The sequence below is a fragment of the Podarcis vaucheri genome (genome assembly GCF_965113315.1).
Source record: "Podarcis vaucheri genome assembly, chromosome: 7".
NCBI lineage: Eukaryota > Metazoa > Chordata > Lepidosauria > Squamata > Lacertidae > Podarcis > Podarcis vaucheri.
Window position 1 is genome coordinate 91,921,475 of NC_138765.1, and position 22,850 is coordinate 91,944,324.

Here is a 22,850-nt window from a genome sequence, read left to right on the forward strand (position 1 = left end):
GTTTTTGGTTCAGAAAAGGGGGAGTTCCTGGCCCTGGATCTGGGGGGCACAAACTTCCGGGTGCTGCTTGTGCGCGTGCGGAACGGGATGCGGCGAAGTGTGGAGATGCACAACAAGATCTATTCAATCCCTCAGGACATCATGCAGGGGACAGGAGATGAGGTGAGCAACTCAGTGCAACACTGTGACAGGGATCAAAATGGGGGCTTTGACTTCTGAGAGAGTCGGAGAAAACTGTAGCTGAGCAGGAGAGCTTTTGGTTTTCATGCAGAAGGTCCCTGTCAATCACAAGATCTTGTTCCACACGGCTGGGAACACCCATGGCAGTCAGAAGAGATGGTGCGATGATAGATGGACCAGCTGTCCGACCTGGTAGACCAGGGATGGGGATCCTTTTCTGGCCAAAGGGCTGCCTTCAGGGCCTGTTACATCAGAACTCCTTTTTGCAGAGTCCCTTTTATTCAGATAGTAAAAGCCCTGAGTGGTGTTTTTACAGACAACCCTAACCATTCAAGCTCAGTGCTTGCAATCTATGTGTTATTATTTACTTGAGAAATTATTTGTTACATTGGATTTGCACTGTGACAAAGGCTGGGTCCCTTAGGCTGGGTCCAGTTTCCCTGGAACGTCTCTCTTCTCCACCAAGAAAAAAAGACATTTCTGCCTGAAATGTTTCCTTGAGCACTTTGGGCAATGAACCTCATGCTAAGCCCTTGCTGCAATGGGGTTGTGCGGGCCGAATTAACTGTGGCATAAAATATGGTTTATTCAGAGAAGGGCCTCAGCCACACCCTGGAGCCTGTGCCTTAGTGCAGCAATGTGCACGCACTCTATAGAGACCGAGGCCATCCTGGCCTTTGCAAACCTGGTGTCCTCCAAGTGTTTTGGACTACAAGTTCCATCAGACAGCACAACTAATGGGAGTTGTAGTCCAAAAGCACCTGGAGGGAATCAGATTGCTGGAGACAGGCTTATCCTGTTCCCTCAAGAGCCCCCCACTGCCCTGTCCAGAATGCAGCCCTTATCCCACGATGAGGAAGTTAGTGGCTGCATTCCCAAGATTGCTTTAAACGATGTTGGTAGTTTGCAGAAGAACATTAAATGCAAGATGGCTTCAAATGATGATGGTCGTTTGGTCCAGGATAGAGAGCAGCTCAGTCCTGCTCACTTTGTGATGCCAGCAAGACCCACCTGAGCCCCCGTTCAGCTGCTCTGAGCCGTCTTCTCCCGACTCCATTTTGCACTTCTGCCTTTCAGCTCTTTGATCACATTGTCCACTGCATTGCTGACTTCTTGGAGTACATGGGGATGAAAGGCGTGTCGCTGCCTCTCGGATTCACCTTCTCTTTCCCTTGTCACCAGAACAGCCTGGATGAGGTGAGCTTCGTTTGGCTTCTCCCTCCACCGTAAGTCATTCCTGCAAGCGCAACATGCTAGCCAGCTGCAAAAAGGACAAGACAATGTGTTTTACAACAAAGCTGGCTTGTTAGGCTAAGTGGAGCTATCAAATGCAATCTCTGGCAGAGATTTGGGGGAAAGGAAACTAAATGCTGGCAAAGTTTTCCGGCTAGCACACATCACGCTAAATCAGCCAAATCAGCCTTCCTCAATCTGGTGCCTTCCAGATGTTTTGCACTATTGTCACATTGGTCCCTGCATCGTACAGGCTTGGGTTGATGGAAGCTGTAATCCAATCAGGAGGGCTAAGCTGATGTGCAAGCATGGCGTGCTTGACCTTGCAATGGTCCTAGAATACAGTTCTTGAATTGCATCCTTTTGCTTCACTGTACCCTTGACAATTTTGTGTTTGCATAACTTCTTTCTTCTCCTTCTCCTTCTTCCTCCTCCTCCTCTTCCTCCTCCTCTTCTTCTTGTCTTAAGGCAATTCTCCTGAAATGGACCAAAGGTTTCAATGCTTCTGGTTGTGAAGGGGAAGATGTGGTCAGCCTGCTGAAGGAGGCCATTCACCGGAGAGAGGTGCGTTCCTGTCAGACAGGTGTAACTTGTGCCTCAGATCAGCCTCCATACCTGAGGATGGGGAAGTAGCCAATGTAACACTGGTTTTGAAAAGAGATCCTGGAAGTATCAGGCTGGTTAACTTAACATCTGCCCTGGGGAAACTGGTGGAAAGTAGTGTTAAGGATAAAATAACCAGGCATATAGAAGAACAAGCTCTACAAAAGCAGAGCCAGCATCGCTTCTGCAAAGGCAAGTCTCTGTCTCAGAGACACTAAAAACCTAGGAGTAATGACCCAACAAGCAGGGACTGTACCATTGGAATGGCCTCTGCAGACCGATGCATGCCTAGTTTATTTTGTGTACTTGATCCTTGTTTTTGTGTTGGTGGAGGTCATCCGCCCCCCCCCCCCGGCTGAATTTTGGAAAGATTCTGGCTTTCATTCAGCACCTGAGGCCAAACTTTTGCTCCCTCTTTCTCAGGAGTTTGACCTGGATGTGGTGGCCGTGGTGAATGACACAGTGGGCACTATGATGGCCTGTGCGTACGAAGACCCCTTTTGTGAAGTTGGGCTCATTGTCGGTAAGGTTTTGTTTATTCATTTATTTAATGAAATGTATAAGTATGCATAAGAAATGTATAAGAAATACACAAATACGAGTGTGTGTGCACGTGTGTTCACACGTGTGTGGGAGCCAGACCTTCTTTTGGCAACGCCCATAGCTGTCTTGTGAGCAGCATGTGGCTGGCAGAGGGTGAATGCAGCCCTCAGGCCGCAGAAGTTCGGCTGCTGCTGCTCTGGTCCCTGTTTAATACCCTGTCCACTTGCAGCATGGTGTCCCCCCCCCCATGTGTGATGCTGACCTGTGTTGTGGCTTCCCAGGCACAGGCAGCAATGCCTGCTACATGGAGGAGATGAAGAACGTGGAGCTGGTGGATGGGGACGAGGGCCGGATGTGCATTAACATGGAGTGGGGAGCCTTTGGCGACAGTGGCTGCTTGGATGACTTCCGAACGGAGTTTGATGCCGCCGTGGATGAAAACTCTCTCAATCCTGGGAAGCAAAGGTGGGTGGGAGGTTTTCCCTCCTCTTCCTCCTCCTCCTCCTCCTCCTCCTCCTCCTCTGTGTCTAGTACATACCAGCCTCCCATCAAGGACTCTCTGTAGGGGATGTTTCAGGTTTGCTAAAGTCCTTGTTCGCTAAGCTCCTCCTGGTGTTCTTATGGAGGGAAGGTATCTTCCCATGGACGCTTGCCTCTCCATGCTGGTCATGTTTACTTCTCAACTGAATTTCCCTCGCAGCAAAAAATAAAAAATGAAATAAAAACCCCTTTCCCTTTACTGTCTTAGGTTCGAGAAAATGATCAGCGGGATGTACTTGGGTGAAATTGTCCGAAACATCCTGATCGATTTCACCAAGCGAGGCCTGTTGTTTCGTGGGCGGATCTCCGAGCGGCTGAAGACGAGGGGAATCTTTGAGACCAAGTTCTTGTCTCAGATTGAGAGGTAGGTTGGGGGCAAAATGGCGGGGAGGGGGGGACGACAACCTAAAGGCAAGAGCGGTTTGGAAGTGGAGCCAATTGCCTCTCCCACCCTCTGGAGGTATTTAAGCAGAGGGTGGACAGGCCATCTGCTGGGGTTGTGGCTATTTCATTCTGTATCACAGAACTAGAGAACCTCTGCTCCTGTGAACCCTTTGTCCCCTGAAGCCATGTTCACACGATACGTGTAAAGTGCTGTGATACCACTTTAAACCGTTACGGCTTCCCCAAAAGAGCTTGGGGAGCTGCTGTTGGTTACTGTGGGTGAGTTTTGTGAGGGGGCCCCTATTCCCCTCCCCAAGCTACAATTCCTGGAGTGGTTTAACAACCAGTCCCTCTTCCCAAGGAACTCTGGGAATTGTGGTTCTGGGAGGAGAATAGGGGCCTCCTAGCACTTATCTGTACCCTTAAGAAACTACAGGGTCCAGAATTCTTTGTGGGAGGTTGTAAATGTTTAAAGTGGTATCATAGCGCTTTAAATGTATTGTGTAAATGTGGTCTGAGTCTTGTAGGAACTTTTCTGTGGAAGAGGTTACTTATGTGTGACTCCCATTTTTCTGGGTGCTGGACATCAGCACTGGCCAAAGTGGGGGTGGGAATGACAAGACTCTGCAGGGCAAGGCAGAAGAGGAAGCGATGTGTGAGGTGATCCTTTGGGGAGCCTGCCTGGGCCATTGTAGAGCTGCCCAGTCGGGGCTGCATGGCTTTTTGGCGTAGCCTGAGAATCAAACATTGCACTGCACCGTTACCTGTGTTCATATGTTTGATTATATTTATTTCACAAGATTTATGCATACTTGATTGTTAAAAACACACAGCTCCAAACAGTTTGTGAAAAAGATAAAACAGCAAAATTATCAAGGAGAAAAATGAACAAAAATAAAATTTAAACTTTTAAAAAGTTGAAATCAGATCAAAACTTTCTGAACATCCGGGCAGGCTTGTCTAACACAAATGTTTTTAGCAGACACCTGCCTGATGTCCAGAGGCAGGGAGTCCCCAAGTGTAGGTAAGAGACCGAGTCCTTACAAATGCAGAATGGGAATTTTGAAGCACCTGAAACAGTACCAGTCAGGAGGGCATAGGTAGGCTCAGGTTATCTTGCCGATAAACAGATCCCAAGTTGCCAAGGGCTTTGCATACTAATAAGAACACCTTGAACTTGGCATAGGGGCAAGTCAGCAATAAGGGCAGGTCTCTGAGCACAGGTGTTCTGCGCAGACACGGTCTCCTGATCAAATTTGCAGATGACACCAAACTGGGAGGGGTGGCTAACACCCCAGAGGACAGGATCACACTTCAAAACGACATTGACAGATTAGAGAACTGGGCAAAAACAAACAAGATGAATTTTAACAGGGAGAAATGTAAAGTATTGCACTTGGGCAAAAAAAATATGAGAGGCACAAATACAAGATGGGGGACACCTGGCTTGAGAGCAGTACATGTGAAAAGGATCTAGGAGTCTTGGTTGACCACAAACTTGACATGAGCCAACAGTGTGACGCGGCAGCTAAAAAAGCCAATGCAATTCTGGGCTGCATCAATAGGAGTATAGCATCTAGATCAAGGGAAGTAATAGTGCCACTGTATTCTGCTCTGGTCAGACCACACCTGGAGTACTGTGTCCAGTTCTGGGCACCACAATTCAAGAAGGACACTGACAAACTGGAGCGTGTCCAGAGGAGGGCAACCAAAATGGTCAAAGGCCTGGAAACGATGCCTTATGAGGAACGGCTAAGGGAGCTGGGCATGTTTAGCCTGGAGAAGAGGAGGTTAAGGGGTGATATGATAGCCATGTTCAAATATATAAAAGGATGTCACATAGAGGAGGGAGAAAGGTTGTTTTCTGCTGCTCCAGAGAAGCGGACACGGAGCAATGGATCCAAACTACAAGAAAGAAGATTCCACCTAAACATTAGGAAGAACTTCCTGACAGTAAGAGCTGTTCGACAGTGGAATTTGCTGCCAAGGAGTGTGGTGGAGTCTCCTACTTTGGAGGTCTTTAAGCAGAGGCTTGACAACCATATGTCAGGAGTGCTCTGATGGTGTTTCCTGCTTGGCAGGGGGTTGGACTCGATGGCCCTTGTGGTCTCTTCCAACTCTATGATTCTATGATTCTATGATTCCTTCCTGCCAGCAATTGGGCTGCACTGACTGCAACTCCCCACCTATGTGGCTCTCGCTGTGAGATTTGCTGCCACCTGGTGGCTAGTGAACCTACTGCATAGCATTCTCTCACTGGCACCCGAATTCCAGTGGTATCTCCCTTTGGGCACAACTGGGCAAGACCTTGACCCCGTGGCCAAAGCCTCTTCCCACAAACATTAGCAAAGGAAATATGTGATAGGATGTCTTCGTGATGTTTTCTCTCGATTAGCAGCAAGGCTGAAAAAGAGCCAGGGTGATACAGTGGGACTAGGAATGTTGGACGAGGGACTGGGAGACCAGGGTTCAAATTGCCATGAACCTCACTAGTCTTGGGTGGTCCAGGAAGAAAAGGCTCGGTTTTTACCTGGTTTGGTGCTTCTGCACAGCGCCTCCTAGCTTCAGGTGCCTGGAACTGCGGTGCCCCTTCCTGCTCTACAGCTGGCAACTGGACTGCCTTCTGTCCATCCTGGCATAGCTGTCAAGAAGCGCCTGCCTCTGCTCCTCCCAACTTTCTCTCTCTCTTGACCCCTCCAGCGACCGCCTCGCCCTCCTTCAGGTCCGCTCCATCCTCCAGCATCTTGGACTAGAGAGCACCTGTGATGACAGCATCATCGTGAAAGAAGTTTGCACAGTGATTGCCCGGCGTGCCGCCCAGCTGTGTGGGGCAGGGATGGCTGCGGTGGTGGACAAGATCCGAGAGAACCGTGGGCTAGACTCCCTGAAAATCACTGTTGGCGTGGATGGGACCCTGTACAAGCTCCATCCTCAGTAAGTCTCTCTCCTTTCAGCAAGACCTTGCTTGGGGTTACTCTGCCTCTGGGAGGGCTGGAGGGAGAGCGTTGGACCTGCAGTGTTGCTGCTTCTGCACAGAATGGGGAAGGGTGGGGGTGGGGCGTGTGTCTTTTAATCAGGCTCTCTCTGGTTCTAGGACTTTAACCCATCCACCCAGAGTTGAGTATGCTTTTTGCAATAATATTCCTGCACCAAAGTCACCCCATGCTGAGACCTGATTCTGTGCAAAGTTTTGGGCAAATGTGCTCTGAGCTCCTGGCATCTCCTGATCCCAGCGTGGCCTTGCTTGGCCCCCCTGCTTTTGTTTGCAAGCAGACCTGCAGCAAAAATAACTTCCAAACTCTTGTATGATTTCAATCAGCCTTCCTTCCTCTGTGTACAGTTGAAATTGTGCAAGTTAAATGTGCGCAAGATGTGGTCTAACTGTACAGTCTTTTGCATGAAATTAAGTGTGGGGCGGGGGGAGAAGATCAAAACTCCTTTACTTCCCGTGTCTGCAAATACTTAAGATTAGAATTGATGGTACTTTTATTATTAATGGTAGGGCAAAGAAAATTAAGCCATAAGCAGCTTAAAATATAAAAGGGAGGGAGAGATGGGTGGGGTGACCAGGATAAGAGAGGAGTGAGGTGCTCAGCTATAAGCTCTGCCTGCAGTGGGGTTTCTGACTGGCTGGTCAGACAAATTCATAGAGAAGAGAGCTATTGGTAGCTACCAGACACATTGGCTATATTCTGCCTCCATGAGATGCCAAATTGAATTAAATATTGGGCGGGGGGCCCGGTAAACCCCACCCTGCATAATCGATCACAAGAAACGACACACACATGCCATTTGAATGGCAATGTCTATCAGCTTTTTTTTGGGGGGGTGGCCCCCTCAAATATTTTAGGGGGGGGGTTGGAACCTTGTTCCCTAGGGCCGACTCCTATGCCAGAGACAGCACTGCTTCTGAATGCCAGATGCTGGAAGCCACAGGAGGGGAGAAGGAGGCTCTTGTGATCGAATGTAACAGACTAGTGGTGCAGAACGTTGAGCCGTGTGTTCAAGATAGGCGTCAAAGGTCAGTCTCACAATGGTTATTCAAAGGTTTCAACAGAAGACGTCTCAAAAGTCTAAAAAGTAAAGTTTTCTCAATAGTTTTTCAAAAGTTTCAACGGACGTTTTCTCAACGCCTATCTTGAACACATGGCTTGATGTTCTGTGCCGCTAGTCTGTTACGCTGCATATATGAACTCTAATAGATTTATTTCTACTTTTTGAATGATATCATTATTCTATTATATATGCTGTAACACGTTATTAGCCTACGCGTTGTGTCTTTATTTCTGTGATTGGCCACTGTGAGAGCAGGATCCAGAAGAGCTCTCCTCCCGGCCCCATCTTAATCTACTCTCCCTTTTCCCGGCAGCTTCTCTACTGTCATGCGCGAAACCGTGAAGCAGCTCTCTCCGAAGTGTGAGGTGACTTTCCTCCAGTCGGAAGATGGCAGCGGCAAGGGCGCAGCGCTCATCACTGCTGTGGCGTGCAGGATCCGGGAGGCAGGCCAGCACTAGGCCCCCAGGTCAGGAGAGCTGGGCCCAGCAGATCCCCAGCTGCGCCTGCCCCTCACTCCGCTCAAGCCCTTGATCACCGCTGGCCGGATCCTCGCTTTACTTCTTCTCCAAAGATGCCACTCCTGTGACCCAAGGCCCTACATTCCCCATGCAAAAAGTGTCCCCTTTGCCCATCTGCATGCCATACGAGCACATATCGAGTCAAGCATCCCGTGGTGTCTGCGTGTCTCCCTCACACCACTGCTAGTTCAAACCCAAAATCTCTCTCTCTCTCTCTCTTGCGTACACAGTGTTGGTGTTAGATCTCACCTGTTAACCTCTCCACAACCTGTGTCTTCTGTAAAAAAAGGTGGGCAACCGGGACACCCGCGTTGCCACTTTGCAACCTGTGGTCTCTGTCTGTGTCTGTTTCCAAACTGCAGGATCAGTCCTAGCAGAAGAATACAAAAGAAGGCAAACCTGGCTTGAATATTGGGCTTGAAGGGTCAAGGTGTTGCTGCTTCCATGAAAGCCATGGCATCTCATTGTTCTTAGTAGTGTTGTTATTTTTAAAAGCACAGGGTATACCCATTTCAAGAGTAGAATGTCCGTGGAAGGGCGCTGAGTCCGGGGAACGTGGGAGCATTCTGCTGTCAGAAACGCCTGTTTGCATTGCATTTCCAGGTGAAGATGCAAGCATGTGCCTGGGAGTGTTTCGGGGCTCCTGGGATGGTCCTGTCTTCCAGCCTGCTCTTCCTCCATTAGCACTGCAGCTTGGTGGATAGCGTGTGTGGAGGGGCTTGCCTGCACATCTGGGGGTTTGGTGACTGGGATTGCATTGTCCCTGCTTTCTGCTGCTACTCCTGTAAATAGAGCAGTCGCCAAACAGAAGCTCGTTTACCCCCCTCCTTCAAAAGTTTTGCATTGCACTATCTTTTTACCTGGGTTTGGGGAATAACTTATTATATTTTGTCTGTGAAAATAGCACCTTCACCTTACCTCACAACTGGCTCGACACTTTGGAACAAATGTCTTGCAAGCTGTACCTCTCTTTCTGTATATAGTTGGGGGCCGGGGGGGGGAGCAGGGATTCTTGTGTGAATAATAGTGTTGGCAGGAGTGCAGGGCTGAAGAGCATTTCGGGGGTTCTGACAAGCAAAAATGTTTCCGAGGGTGGGGTTGGTGGGAGGAGGGGTGGGCAGGAGCAGTGGATCAAGACAGGGAGGAAAAAATAGGAGAATACTTGAGGCAGTTTGGGACTGATCAGAGGAATATGAAAATGTGAAGCCTATCCGTTAGCAGAAGGCAAAAACTGGCCCCGTTCTCATCACCACTACTGGAACTTCAATCTCTCTCTCTCTTTCTCTTTGGGCTCAGTCTTGCAAACACTTTTTCTGCAGCCTCTGTTCCTTTCGGAGGCTCACGGGTTTGTTGCAAATCGAGGCTGTTCAGCTGTGGTGCAAACTTGGGCTGTCTCTTTCACCTGCTACTTGGTTAGCGTTGGTGGAGCAGGATAAGGGCTTAACCTGTTTGGGAAAGGCAACGTCTGCATCTCTTAAGCATGCCATAAATCCACTAGTGGCCAAGTTTAGCCCTGAGGCCACGAGAGATACAGTGGGAAATGAATGGTTGAATGTAGAATGTGCTCCAAACTTCTCTTTTTTGGATTCTCATTTTAACTGGCAAAAGCCATCACTGAGCCCTTCTTATTGACTTCCAGTTGCTCACTAGTTTGGTTGTTACTGAAAGGAAGAAATAGATGGTTTGCTAGTGGGAAATTGCTACTCTGGGAGAAACCGCCAAGCAGTGTGTTTGTACTACAATAAAGAAAAGAATATTTTTGGTATCTATTTAATGCAAGACAATGCCTGCCTGTGATGTACACAAGAAATCCTTGGTGAGGCTGTGAGTTTGAAGATAGATTTCCCCCTCTATTTTTTTATCTTTATATCTGTATCTATATATTTATGTGGTTTGGAATAACTAGTACCAAAAGAGCATCTCCACTGGTGAGATCCTGAGACAGATGAAAAGCACATTACTTTCTCCTCTTTTTTTTTAAATGTTAAATGTTTGCATATTTTATAAAAGTTTCAAAGTTGCAATGAAGATGAAAATTCTGAAAATAACCTCTGGGTAGAAATGGCAGGCTGGGAATCTGAGGAATGTCCCAACATCAAGATACATCAAGAGTATTTTTGTAATAAAAGAAAAAGAATTGACCAATGCAATACCAAACAGCTTTACGTAACAGTTTTACTGGAAATAATTATCCCACCCTGCTGAAAGAATTGAAACGCAAGTCTTTGATCTATTGTATAATGGAGAAATTGATCATAATGTATATTTTTTTAACTTGAATATTACGTGGTTGTTGGATTGTACCTCCTCTGGAAAAAAAATGTATTTCACTAGTAGTGAACTTTCTTTGGTGAACAGCAGATTTTTATTTGATGGTGATTGTTTTATGAAAAGGGAAAACAGTAGCAATAAAATTATGTTTTGTGTGACAATTTGGGTCCAGACTCTCTGCCACAGTTCCATGAGGTGAAACGCAAAGGTCCCTAAATCACTTGGCCGGATTTTGAGAACAGTCCTTTTTGGTTGGAGTCATAGGATTGTAGAGTTGGAAGGGACTTGCCCAACCCCCTGAAATGCAGGAATTGCAGCAAAAGAATCCCCAACAGATGGTCATCTGACCTCTGTTTAAAAACCTCCAGGGATGAGGACGCTGCCACCTCAGTATTGACGGCATCTGGTTTTAATTCTATTCCCACCCTCAACTTAAGAAAAATGCAGGTTAGTGTTTGGAGGAATCTAATGAATTGGCTATACAGTGGTACCTCGGGTTACGAACTTAATTTGTTCTGGGGGTCTGTTCTTAACCTGAAACAGTTCTTAACCTGAGGCGCGCTTTCGCTAATGGGGCCTCCTGCTGCCGCCGCCACGCGATTTCCGTTCTCTTCCTGGGGCAAAGTTCTCAACCCGAGGTACTACTTCCGGTTTGGTGGAGTTTGTAACTCGGGGTGTTTGTAACCTGAAGCGTTTGTAACCTGAGGTACCACTGTATTTGCATCTTACTAGTTGCATATAATAGACATTAAACTTTTCAAATTTAGAAACATAACCAATTTTGTTATTTTACGATGACCTATGGCACTTCATTTCCCTGGACCTAATGGTCAGGGGTCCTTTTACCTTTACCTTTATGCTAATGTTGTGTATGTTAATTCCACCCGCGCCAGAAATGTCTGCAAATGCTAACTAATGAATTGTCACTGGTAACAGCCAGAGTCATTGAAATGCTGGAGGACAACTTCCTTGGTGACACCACATACACCCCAGGCCTCTCTTCCCCCAAATGCTGAGTTAGCTGTTCAGCCTGGGCACCACTTCTGATTGCAGGGGATGGATAATTGCATGATGTGATGTCCCCTATGTAGAAGATTCCCACGCACAGGGAACAAGTATCTCAATGGCTAAGCCATTGTTTCCCAACTGTGGGTCATGGTTTTAAGAAGTAAACTCAAAATTATAACTTGTAATCCCTAACTGGAATGTTGAATACCTCTTGCAGCTTGGGTCTTTAGTGTATTATAAAGCCTGCTATTCCCCTCACAGTGCTACGATTTCCAGAGTTCTCTGGGAAGGAGGGTTGTTAAACAACCCAACAACTCTCAAAACCCTTGACAAATGACACACTTATGTAACCCACATGTTTTTGGAATAACTTTTTATAGCTCATGAAGCAATATTGTGCAGCCAGACGCCTGGTGCCCTTGCATTTCCTTAAGCAAAATTGGGAATAACATTTCAAGTGCCACAAATACGTCAACAAATTCCAAATCAGGAGGTTGAGTAAGCTTTTGCTTGAATGGCTCAGGTAATGGTTATGTAGTAGGCAAGCTTACCATTAAAACTCATGAAGCAGACAAAGACCTACAGTCCAAAATTCATATAACAACATATGGATCACCATACCAACCACATTAGGAGTTCTGGGTTGCTGTACTGAAAATGATGGCTAGACTACAGTCCTCCCCCACCTGCATCTAATTTTCTACATGGAGGTTAAGCACAGGTCCCCAGTTGCAGTCCAAACTTTTACAGCGCAGTGACAGGTTTCCCTCTCCAGCCTCTACTTGTGGACATGTGGCTTGCACTTCTCTGTAGAAATGACATATGAAACAAGATCTTCCAGGAGATTCCTTGGCTGCTACACTGTGAGCAAGTACAGAGGGGAGAGTGCTACTCTCCTGCTCAAATCCTGCTTGTGGATTTCCAGGAAGAAGCATCTGGTTGGCAGCCATGAGAAAAGGATACTGGCCGAGAGGCAAGCTCTTCCTGTGTTCTGTATGGAAACCCATATTTTCAAAACATCCCAGCCATTTCTGTAGCTGAAAAAGTTTGGCTGCCACAAGGATTAAAGTGTATTCATAGGGAACATTTCTCCTGGGTGTGGCAGTGCATGCCTTCCGGAGTTGAGGAATGTAGCACTGGAAATCCCTGCCCAATTGCAAAAAGTCCAGACCATTAACCAAGATGGCTACTGAAGGCTCTGAGGAAATGGCCAGTTTGTGACCGAGCTGCAGAAGGGGGTCTGGAGTGGGAAGCCTCAGATGGCTATGCTTCTTCTTCCAGGGCCATTTAATCAATGGTCTTGAGGACTTATTTGCACAAACGCACATTGCCTGAAGACCTACGCGACCTGTGAGAACTAGGACTGAGGGGAAGTTTCAGAAATGCTTCTTTACGCAGCATGTAGCTGAACTATGGAATTGGCTACCACAAGATACAACAATGGCCACTGAAGGATAGCTTTAAAGGGGGATTTGATAAATTCATGAATGGAAGGCACCATAAGAACATAAGAAGAGCTTCTAATGGACCTTCTAGTCCAGCACTCTGTTCTCACAGTGGCCAACCAGATACCTGTGGGAAACCCACAAAGACAAGAGCCCTGGCTCCACCTGTGGATTCCAGCCACTGGGATTTGGGACCCACTGTGGAGGCAGAGCATAACCATTGACAGCCCTCTCCTCCATGAATTTGTCTAATCCTCTTTCAAATCCATCTAGGTTGGTGGCTTTCCATTGGAGGGAGTTCTGTAGTTTAACTATGTGCTTCCCAGGTTGCGGAAGCCTGGTATTTACTAATAGCAAACCAGTTCTAAGTTCTGATCCTTATGTAGTCAAACCACACACCAGTCAGCAGGTTTGGTTTGCAGAAATGCAATGTTTACGGATGTACCATTTTTTAAAGGGGAAAAAAACCTAAAGTGGGAAAACACAAAAATGTTGCATGAGAACTGAGCATGCTCAGTGGATAAAGCATAGTGACTGACTGTTGGGAAGGGAAATGGAAGATGTTATCCTGAAGGAGGACATGGATTGATGGATGGAGCTATGAACAGGAGAGCTCCACTCTACTCAGAGTCGACCCACCAAAATTATTGCACTTCAAGTTTTGCACATCCATTTATTTCAATGGGGCTGCTCTGAGGAGAACTTAGCTGGATACAACCATAACATGTTCTTTCAGATTGCACTTGTAATGGCAATGAATAATGGCATGGAAATAGAGTCTAAGGGTCTGTGGGTCCCAGGGGTCATAGGGCAGCTCAGACCTGCCAACATCAGAGAGAATGCTTTAGCATCTAAGATAGAGCCCCAAGGTCAGAACCTCCCATTCTGCGCAGGCTCTCACTTCCAGCACTCCAGCTCAACCAACAGCAGAGCTCTGGTATCAGAAGGGTCCGAAAGCAGGATGTTGTGGGCATTCCAGGGGTGATGGCAGAAGCTTGAACCCAGAACCTACTTGGGGGCATGTTTCTAATGGGGGAGAAAAAATATACTGGTGTCAGTTTGGGGGGAGACGGGGGTCAGTCTGGATGATTCCCTGAGTCCCTTCCAGTTCTTGGAGTCCAGTACCCAGGGAGGGTTAGAATCTAACAGAGGAGGTTGCTGAACTAGTCCGGTAAGCTTCTGAGTGACCTTAAATGGCCAGCTAAGTGTCCTCATCAGCATCCCAAAAGAATGGGCTAGGTTGCAAGAACTACAACAAATGATGGTGGCCCTTTCTTCCACCTGCTCACCTAGCTGCTAGGTAGGATAATAGCAGCCAGTGTGTGAGAGAGAGACAGGTGAGCTGGAAGCAGGTTGGAAGATGGAGAAACAGAGACCTGCTTGCTCTGTGCTGGATCCAAAGTTGTGACACATGGAGAGGCAAGATCAGTTGGGGTCTTAATGCTGTGAGCCCCTCCATCTTATGTTCAGGTCGCATAGATGTGTAAATAAAACCATATATCCTAAAGACACCACAATCTCTGCTGACCTTCATTCCAAGAAAACCTGGAACCACTGGAGAGGCAATAAAAATACAACTAAAATTGTACAGCACCTAGCACAGGCAGAATAACCAGTAAGTGGTCTGCCAAGACTCTCAGCATAAACAAGAACAAGAGGTATAAATTTAGATAAAGTGAAGCTTTCCTCCTTCCCTATGGCATTGGTTAATGTTTTCCCCGTAATATCCGTAATAATCCTATATACACATATATAAAATATTACCACTTTATTGAGAGAATAAAAGTTCAATAACACTTAGTTGGCTTCATGAGGCTCATGTTGGAAAATGTGGCTTCACAGAGAAAAATACTTCCATTTAAATACACAGAGAGCGTTGCTGGACGTCTTGAGCAGATCTTCAGAGATGGAGAAGAAAGCAAAAGTGTTGGGTGGTGTCCTCAAGAGTCACACATCTACCACCATCTTTTTGTGGATATCTAGGCCTCCTACAACAGCACAGAATTCCTCAAAGGATATTCTTCCATCACCATCTTTATCTGCATTTATTATGGTTTTGTCTACAATTTGCTGCAACTGGGTATCGCTGAGATTGTTCCGAACCATCATCTTCAGAACCTGGAAGAGCTCCCCATTGGAGATATAGCCATCTCTGTCCATGTCATAGATACAGAAAGCAAACCTCAACTTCTGTTCCTTGTCACCTTTGACACTGAACTGAGAGACTCCTTCTATAAATTCTTTGAGGTCTACCTCTCCATTCCCATCTGTATCGAATATATCTATTACTCGTTGTACCAGTGGATTCTGTTGTAACCCAGGCAAAGACATGAACTCTTCCACACTCAGAGAACCAGAATTATCTAAATCAAGCTTTTTAAACCTCTTTACCAATCGTTTAATCTCATCTTCATCCAAATGTGAGCCCATTTCCAGTGGGCAGCTTGCCTCATTTCCCATAGTGGCGGGTTGTCGAGAGCCCCCCGCAGCCGAATCCACCGCCGAGTGCCGGCCTCCTTCTCCTCCTCCGCCTCCTCGTCTTCCTCCTCCTCTTCTCTTCTCCTTCCTCCTCCTCCTCCTCCTCCTCCTCCTCCGCCTCTTTTCCCTCACGCTCCTCCTCCGCTCGGTCCCTTCGCAAGCGCTGCCTCAAGAGGTTGTTGCCGGCGACGGTTTTGTCACAATGGGCTCGCGCTGACCCGCAGCCTCGCGGAATGGGAGGGGGAGGAGGAGGAGGAGGAGGAGGAGGAGGAGAGAGAGAGAGAACCGGGGAGAACAGGGGAACCGAAGCACCAACGGTCGACAGCAAAGGGGAGGAGCTTCCAACATCCGGGCAACTACGCCAGGTTTTTCCCAGACAGGGACTCAAGGTGGCTTGCAGGTAAAAAGAGGCATAGGCAAACCTGGCCCTCCAGATGTTTTGGGACTACAACTCCCATCATCCCTAGCTAACAAGAACAGTGGTCAGGGATGATGGGGATTGTAGTCTCAAAACATCTGGAGGGCCAGGTTTGCCTATGCCTGGATAAAAAGAAGCAGCTAAAAACATAGAATAAACAATCATTAAAAAGCAGGTAAACAGTAATAGAATTGTGTGTGCATTTATATACCACTGTGGTGCCCAGAGGTGGACACAGGACTCCAGGTGGGGTCTAAACAAGGCAGGACAGAGTGGGACTATTACATGGGGTGGGCTGAAGCAGCTGCCTTGGTTTGATGGATGGAGCTATGAACAGGAGAGCTCCACTCTACTCAGAGTCGACCCACCAAAATTATTGCACTTCAAGTTTTGCACATCCATTTATTTCAATGGGGCTGCTCTGAGGAGAACTTAGCTGGATACAACCATAACATGTTCTTTCAGATTGCACTTGTAATGGCAATGAATAATGGCATGGAAATAGAGTCTAAGGGTCTGTGGGTCCCAGGGGTCATAGGGCAGCTCAGACCTGCCAACATCAGAGAGAATGCTTTAGCATCTAAGATAGAGCCCCAAGGTCAGAACCTCCCATTCTGCGCAGGCTCTCACTTCCAGCACTCCAGCTCAACCAACAGCAGAGCTCTGGTATCAGAAGGGTCCGAAAGCAGGATGTTGTGGGCATTCCAGGGGTGATGGCAGAAGCTTGAACCCAGAACCTACTTGGGGGCATGTTTCTAATGGGGGAGAAAAAATATACTGGTGTCAGTTTGGGGGGAGACGGGGGTCAGTCTGGATGATTCCCTGAGTCCCTTCCAGTTCTTGGAGTCCAGTACCCAGGGAGGGTTAGAATCTAACAGAGGAGGTTGCTGAACTAGTCCGGTAAGCTTCTGAGTGACCTTAAATGGCCAGCTAAGTGTCCTCATCAGCATCCCAAAAGAATGGGCTAGGTTGCAAGAACTACAACAAATGATGGTGGCCCTTTCTTCCACCTGCTCACCTAGCTGCTAGGTAGGATAATAGCAGCCAGTGTGTGAGAGAGAGACAGGTGAGCTGGAAGCAGGTTGGAAGATGGAGAAACAGAGACCTGCTTGCTCTGTGCTGGATCCAAAGTTGTGACACATGGAGAGGCAAGATCAGTTGGGGTCTTAATGCTGTGAGCCCCTCCATCTTATGTTCAGGTCGCATAGATGTGTAAATAAAACCATATATCCTAAAGACACCACAATCTCTGCTGACCTTCATTCCAAGAAAACCTGGAACCACTGGAGAGGCAATAAAAATACAACTAAAATTGTACAGCACCTAGCACAGGCAGAATAACCAGTAAGTGGTCTGCCAAGACTCTCAGCATAAACAAGAACAAGAGGTATAAATTTAGATAAAGTGAAGCTTTCCTCCTTCCCTATGGCATTGGTTAATGTTTTCCCCGTAATATCCGTAATAATCCTATATACACATATATAAAATATTACCACTTTATTGAGAGAATAAAAGTTCAATAACACTTAGTTGGCTTCATGAGGCTCATGTTGGAAAATGTGGCTTCACAGAGAAAAATACTTCCATTTAAATACACAGAGAGCGTTGCTGGACGTCTTGAGCAGATCTTCAGAGATGGAGAAGAAAGCAAAAGTGTTGGGTGGTGTCCTCAAGAGTCACACATCTACCACCATCTTTTTGTGGATATCTAGGCCTCCTACAACAGCACAGAATTCCTCAAAGGATATTCTTCCATCACCATCTTTATCTGCATTTATTATGGTTTTGTCTACAATTTGCTGCAACTGGGTATCGCTGAGATTGTTCCGAACCATCATCTTCAGAACCTGGAAGAGCTCCCCATTGGAGATATAGCCATCTCTGTCCATGTCATAGATACAGAAAGCAAACCTCAACTTCTGTTCCTTGTCACCTTTGACACTGAACTGAGAGACTCCTTCTATAAATTCTTTGAGGTCTACCTCTCCATTCCCATCTGTATCGAATATATCTATTACTCGTTGTACCAGTGGATTCTGTTGTAACCCAGGCAAAGACATGAACTCTTCCACACTCAGAGAACCAGAATTATCTAAATCAAGCTTTTTAAACCTCTTTACCAATCGTTTAATCTCATCTTCATCCAAATGTGAGCCCATTTCCAGTGGGCAGCTTGCCTCATTTCCCATAGTGGCGGGTTGTCGAGAGCCCCCCGCAGCTGAATCCACCGCCGAGTGCCGGCCTCCTTCTCCTCCTCCTCCTCCTCGTCTTCCTCCTCCTCTTCTCTTCTCCTTCCTCCTCCTCCTCCTCCTCCTCCTCCTCCTCCTCCTCCTCCTCCGCCTCTTTTCCCTCACGCTCCTCCTCCGCTCGGTCCCTTCGCAAGCGCTGCCTCAAGAGGTTGTTGCCGGCGACGGTTTTGTCACAATGGGCTCGCGCTGACCCGCAGCCTCGCGGAATGGGAGGGGGAGGAGGAGGAGGAGGAGGAGGAGGAGGAGAGAGAGAGAGAACCGGGGAGAACAGGGGAACCGAAGCACCAACGGTCGACAGCAAAGGGGAGGAGCTTCCAACATCCGGGCAACTACGCCAGGTTTTTCCCAGACAGGGACTCAAGGTAGCTTGCAGGTAAAAAGAGGCATAGGCAACCCTGGCCCTCCAGATGTTTTGGGACTACAACTCCCATCATCCCTAGCTAACAAGAACAGTGGTCAGGGATGATGGGGATTGTAGTCTCAAAACATCTGGAGGGCCAGGTTTGCCTATGCCTGGATAAAAAGAAGCAGCTAAAAACATAGAATAAACAATCATTAAAAAGCAGGTAAACAGTAATAGAATTGTGTGTGCATTTATATACCACTGTGGTGCCCAGAGGTGGACACAGGACTCCAGGTGGGGTCTAACCAAGGCAGGACAGAGTGGGACTATTACATGGGGTGGGCTGAAGCAGCTGCCTTGGTGGGGCAGAACCCCAAGAGGCACAGCCCCTGTGGGCACTCTGCCCGCTCTGCCACCTCCGCTACTGGCACAGAAGCAGCAGTGGCTTCCGGTGAGATCTTATGAGATCTCACAAGATGGCCTCAAAATCTCATGAGAGCTCACCAGAACCTGCCACCCTCATTGCCGCTTTGCAAGTGTCACTACGTAACCCAGGGAAGGGAGGCCTTGGTGGCAGGGCGGCACCTCAGGAGGCAAAAGAGGCTGGGCTGCCCCTGGCCAGTCTCCACCAGCCAGTGTGCACTCCTGGGGGAGCAATGGCTGTGGATTCAAAACAGTGCCCAGAGGGGGAATTAGGAGGCGGAAGAACCAGCAGACTCCGGGGCTAAGACCTAGAGAACGTCAGGGTGCCAGGATGCTGCAGGCAGAGAATCTTGCCCAGTGCTGGGTTTATGTATAAGCTAAACAAGCTATAGCTTAGGGCCCCACTCTCTTGGGGGCCCCCCAAAAAAATTAAAGGAAAAAAACCTGGATGTACATTTCACAAATATAAGATAAAAAACAAATAAAATAAAACCTACATACAGCAAGCTGAGGCTCCAAGACTTTGGCCACCTCATGAGAAGAGAAGACTCCCTGGAAAAGACCCTGATGTTGGGAAAGATGGAGAGCACAAGGAGAAGGGGATGACAGAGGACGAGATGGTTGGATAGTGTCTTCGAAGCTACCAGCATGAGTTTGACCAAACTGCGGGAGGCAGTGGAAAACAGGAGTGCCTGGCATGCTCTGGTCCAGGGGGTCACGAAGAGTTGGACACGAGTAAATGACTAAACAACAACAACAACAACAACAAAGCAAATGGCTTTAGACACCTATTAGGTCCATAACTTACGATATAGCATAAATTCAACAAAAAAACCAGTCACAATTTGTTGTTGACAAAGGACAGCTGGACATATAAAGGGCCCCATTACCTTCAGTAGCTTAGGGCCTCATCAAACCTAAATCTGGCCCTGATCGTGCCTGCCTGCAGTTGTTGACTGGCTAGCTCAACAACCACAAACCATATGGTGCTGCTCAACCAGGTTCCACAAAAAAGGCTCCCACAATAAATGAAAAAATTGCACACACACACACACACACACACACACACACACACACACACACTAAAATAAATAAATAAATTTTAATAGTAGAGATTGTTACGGCTAAAATCTGGGTGCGGGGTTACTCTGCCACCCAGCTCATCGGACTAAGTCCATGGGTCCCTGCAGAAGAAAATGAGCTCAGCCGGACACAGGAGCAAACTGCAGAAGATCCAAGTTTATTGCGCAACAGGTTCAAGGCGAGATTGAACCCAGAGAAAGGGGTGACATGAACTTTTGAAATTTCCCTCCATATCCCAGAATACAGTGCATGAAACGTCACGAATACATTATGGGAAGGTTGGGTTTCACAAGTTACATCATGAATATACTTTACACGTCATGAATACATTATGAAAAGGTGGGATTATATTAATTAGCATTTTCGGATGAGGGAGGGGGGATATGCGGAGCGGCAAATATACATAGATACACATTTATTGAGTACCGGTGGTGGCAAGACAATGGGTCAGAGATATGCATCGTCTGCCACCTAATATTGCCTAAAGGGAAGGTTTGGCGAATTAAGAAGTTCCTGCGTACGTGACCTGCCGCTTTGGGGATTATGGAAGTAGGGATAGCATCATGGAGTCCACGGGGAACTGAGTTGAATGACACTGAGAGCGAAGAAATCGGAGTTACGGTTGATTTTATATCAATTTCTAAAGATTTCAATGATTTCAAACCCCTTCTGTACTATAGGGCAAAAGCAGAAACAGAATGGATACATTGTAACAGGAGGTCCCTGGTTTCGGATCTACTGTTCTCGCCATGGGGGGCCGTCAGCAGCTTGTCAGGGGTGAAATGAGGCGTGCAGGAGCTCCCTGAGCTAGCTTCTGCAGGACGAATGCATGGCTGTGATTGGCTAAAGCGGGGCCATAGGAATAAGCGGGGCCTCGGATGTTCCTAGAAGGAAGGGGGAAAGGAGCCCCCCCCTTCCTTTCCGTATCAAGATTAAAGATATACATCAATCTTGGGAATACAACAAAATTGGCCTGCCACTCAGTCCACTGAGGCTCACATGACTGTCAGCTGCCCCATTCAGTCTTCCACTGAGAGCGAGTGCCTTATTTCCCATCTTACTGTAGGTTTTGCTTCATTTCGATAAATAAAATTATATTTTATGGTTTATTATTGATTATGTGTTGAATTGGATATATATGGAGCAATTCCATAGCTACATGGGGGTGGGGGACTAGGTAAAGGTAAAGGGACCCTTGACCATTAGGTCCAGTCGTGGCCGACTCTGGGGTTGCAGTGCTCATCTTGCTTTATTGGCCGAGGGAGCCGACGTGACTAAGCTGCTTCTGGCAAACCAGAGCAGCGCACGGAAATGCTGTTTACCTTCCCGCCAGAGTGGTACCTATTTATCTACTTGCACTTTGACGTGCTTTCGAACGGCTAGGTTGGCAGGAGCAGGGACCGAGCAACGGGAGCTCACCCCGTCGTGGGGATTTGAACCGCCAACCGTCTGATCGGCAAGTCCTAGGCTCTGTGGTTTAACCCACAGTGCCACCCGCATCCCTGTGGGGGACTGGCCGGGAGTTTTTTTGTCCCCGGTGAAGCCTCCAGAGGGACGCCATTGAGGCTCCTAGTCTGTGTGAGAATGTACAGAAATGCTCGGGGGGGGGGGGGGACACAACCAAACTGGTCTTTGACCTGGGTGAAATAAAGCTTAGTTTTGCCCCTGATATGGGGGCACCAAAATCTTTTAAGTGCTTAGGGACTCTAAAGGTCCTAATCCAGCCCTGGCTTTGGAAGAGCTGAGCCTTCGGTTTCGCATTAGATTCTTCTCTCCTTGCGTGGGCTACAGTCAACCATCTCTTAATTTTTCATTTTGCTAACAAGGGAAAACATTCACTTCTGTGAGTGGGAGTCTTGCCACAACATTGGCAGCAAGTGATTTGAGAAGCTTCTCTTGCGGACAGGCTGCCTTTCTTGTGGGGCTTGCTCAGGGCTGCAGAATGCCTCAGGGGATGGAGGTACAGGCAGGGGGTGGAGGGAGGGACAAATTAATGGAGGATATCAACGGTGACATTTTGGGAAGCAAGTCCAGGAGTGCTCAGCAGAGCCTTCTCTGGCCAGTCCCCCCCCCCTTGTAGTTTTCAACTACAATTGTCATCAGCCCCACTGAGCACAGCCAAATGACAATACACTCATAGAGCTGCAGAACTGTAAGTGACCCCTAGGGTCATCTAGTCCAACCCCCTGCAAAGAAGAGATCTTCTGTCCAACGTGGAACTCGAACCCACAACCCTGAAATCAAGAGTCATAGAACTGTAGAATTGTAAGGGATCCCGAGGGGCTGATGGGAGTTGTAGTCCAAGACACCTGGAGGGATTCAAAAGACAAGCGATTCCAACTAAATATTAGGAAGAACCTTCTGACAGTAAGAACTGTTTGACAGTGGAACGGGCTCCCTTGGAAAAAGATGGCGGGCTCTCCTTTGGAGGTCTTTAAACAGAGGTTGGGTTCTTTAGCTGTCATTCCTGCATTGCTGGGGGTTGGGCTAGATGGCCTTTGGGTACTCCATGAGGGCGCTTGGTTGGGGAAGGGTGGTGTAGGGAGCAATCCAAACTTCTGGTTGGGAGCAGCAAAGCCAGTTCAGGCATTGCCAGGCAACTTAGGATTCAAGGTGGACTGGCATGGCCAGGCCTGCCCCCTGCTGGACCCATTCCAGAAGGTTCCACTGGCTCATGCTGGCAAGAATGCCACCCATGGTAGCTTCTGCTTCCTGAGTGGGCATGGCAGGGAGCTTGGTGGGGGAGCCTGGCACAGGCGAAGGAAGGGACACCTCTACCACACCCAAACCTCCTTCAAGAATGTGTGAGAATAGGGTCCCAGAGATGCTTACAGACCGTCAGAAAACGACAGTCACTGCCTGCAGGGTTACAATATAAAAATACACAACACACAAGGGGGGGAGAGACAAGCAGGGAAGAGGAAAACCAAAGCCAAACTCAGGCACTGGCTGGCACAGTTGTGGGGCAGGAGGTGCCTGAACTGATGAAATGAGCCCCGTTCACCTTTTTTAAAAAAGGAAGGCAAAAGGGAACAGGTGACTATTTTCCTACCATCTGGAAAGGTTCTTAGAATC

General features: G+C 47.7%; 1 protein-coding gene and 2 pseudogenes across 4 annotated transcripts in view; 1 reads left to right on the forward strand and 2 right to left on the reverse strand.

Annotated features, from left to right (window-relative positions):
• HK2 (hexokinase 2) overlaps positions 1-10,489 on the forward strand; it is a 60,276-nt gene extending 49,787 nt beyond the window's left edge. For both annotated transcript variants that reach the window (XM_082229955.1, XM_082229954.1), the window contains exons 11-18: positions 14-162; positions 1,258-1,377; positions 1,882-1,977; positions 2,440-2,539; positions 2,841-3,024; positions 3,308-3,463; positions 6,184-6,417; positions 7,853-10,489. In XM_082229955.1, coding sequence (XP_082086081.1) covers positions 14-162; positions 1,258-1,377; positions 1,882-1,977; positions 2,440-2,539; positions 2,841-3,024; positions 3,308-3,463; positions 6,184-6,417; positions 7,853-7,997 — 1,184 coding nt within the window. In that variant the 3' untranslated portion in view covers positions 7,998-10,489. The remainder of the gene's footprint in view (positions 1-13; positions 163-1,257; positions 1,378-1,881; positions 1,978-2,439; positions 2,540-2,840; positions 3,025-3,307; positions 3,464-6,183; positions 6,418-7,852) is intronic.
• A 4,093-nt stretch (positions 10,490-14,582) lies between these two features.
• LOC309538154 (calcineurin subunit B type 1 pseudogene) lies at positions 14,583-15,380 on the reverse strand (annotated as a pseudogene). The gene has a single exon. The product of its transcript is annotated as a calcineurin subunit B type 1 pseudogene (transcript).
• A 1,827-nt stretch (positions 15,381-17,207) lies between these two features.
• LOC309536019 (calcineurin subunit B type 1 pseudogene) lies at positions 17,208-18,068 on the reverse strand (annotated as a pseudogene). Its single transcript, XR_014224534.1, has 2 exons — positions 18,032-18,068; positions 17,208-17,990 (listed from the first exon to the last, which is right to left on the reverse strand). The product of XR_014224534.1 is annotated as a calcineurin subunit B type 1 pseudogene (transcript).
• Between the last annotated feature and the right edge of the window lie 4,782 nt (positions 18,069-22,850).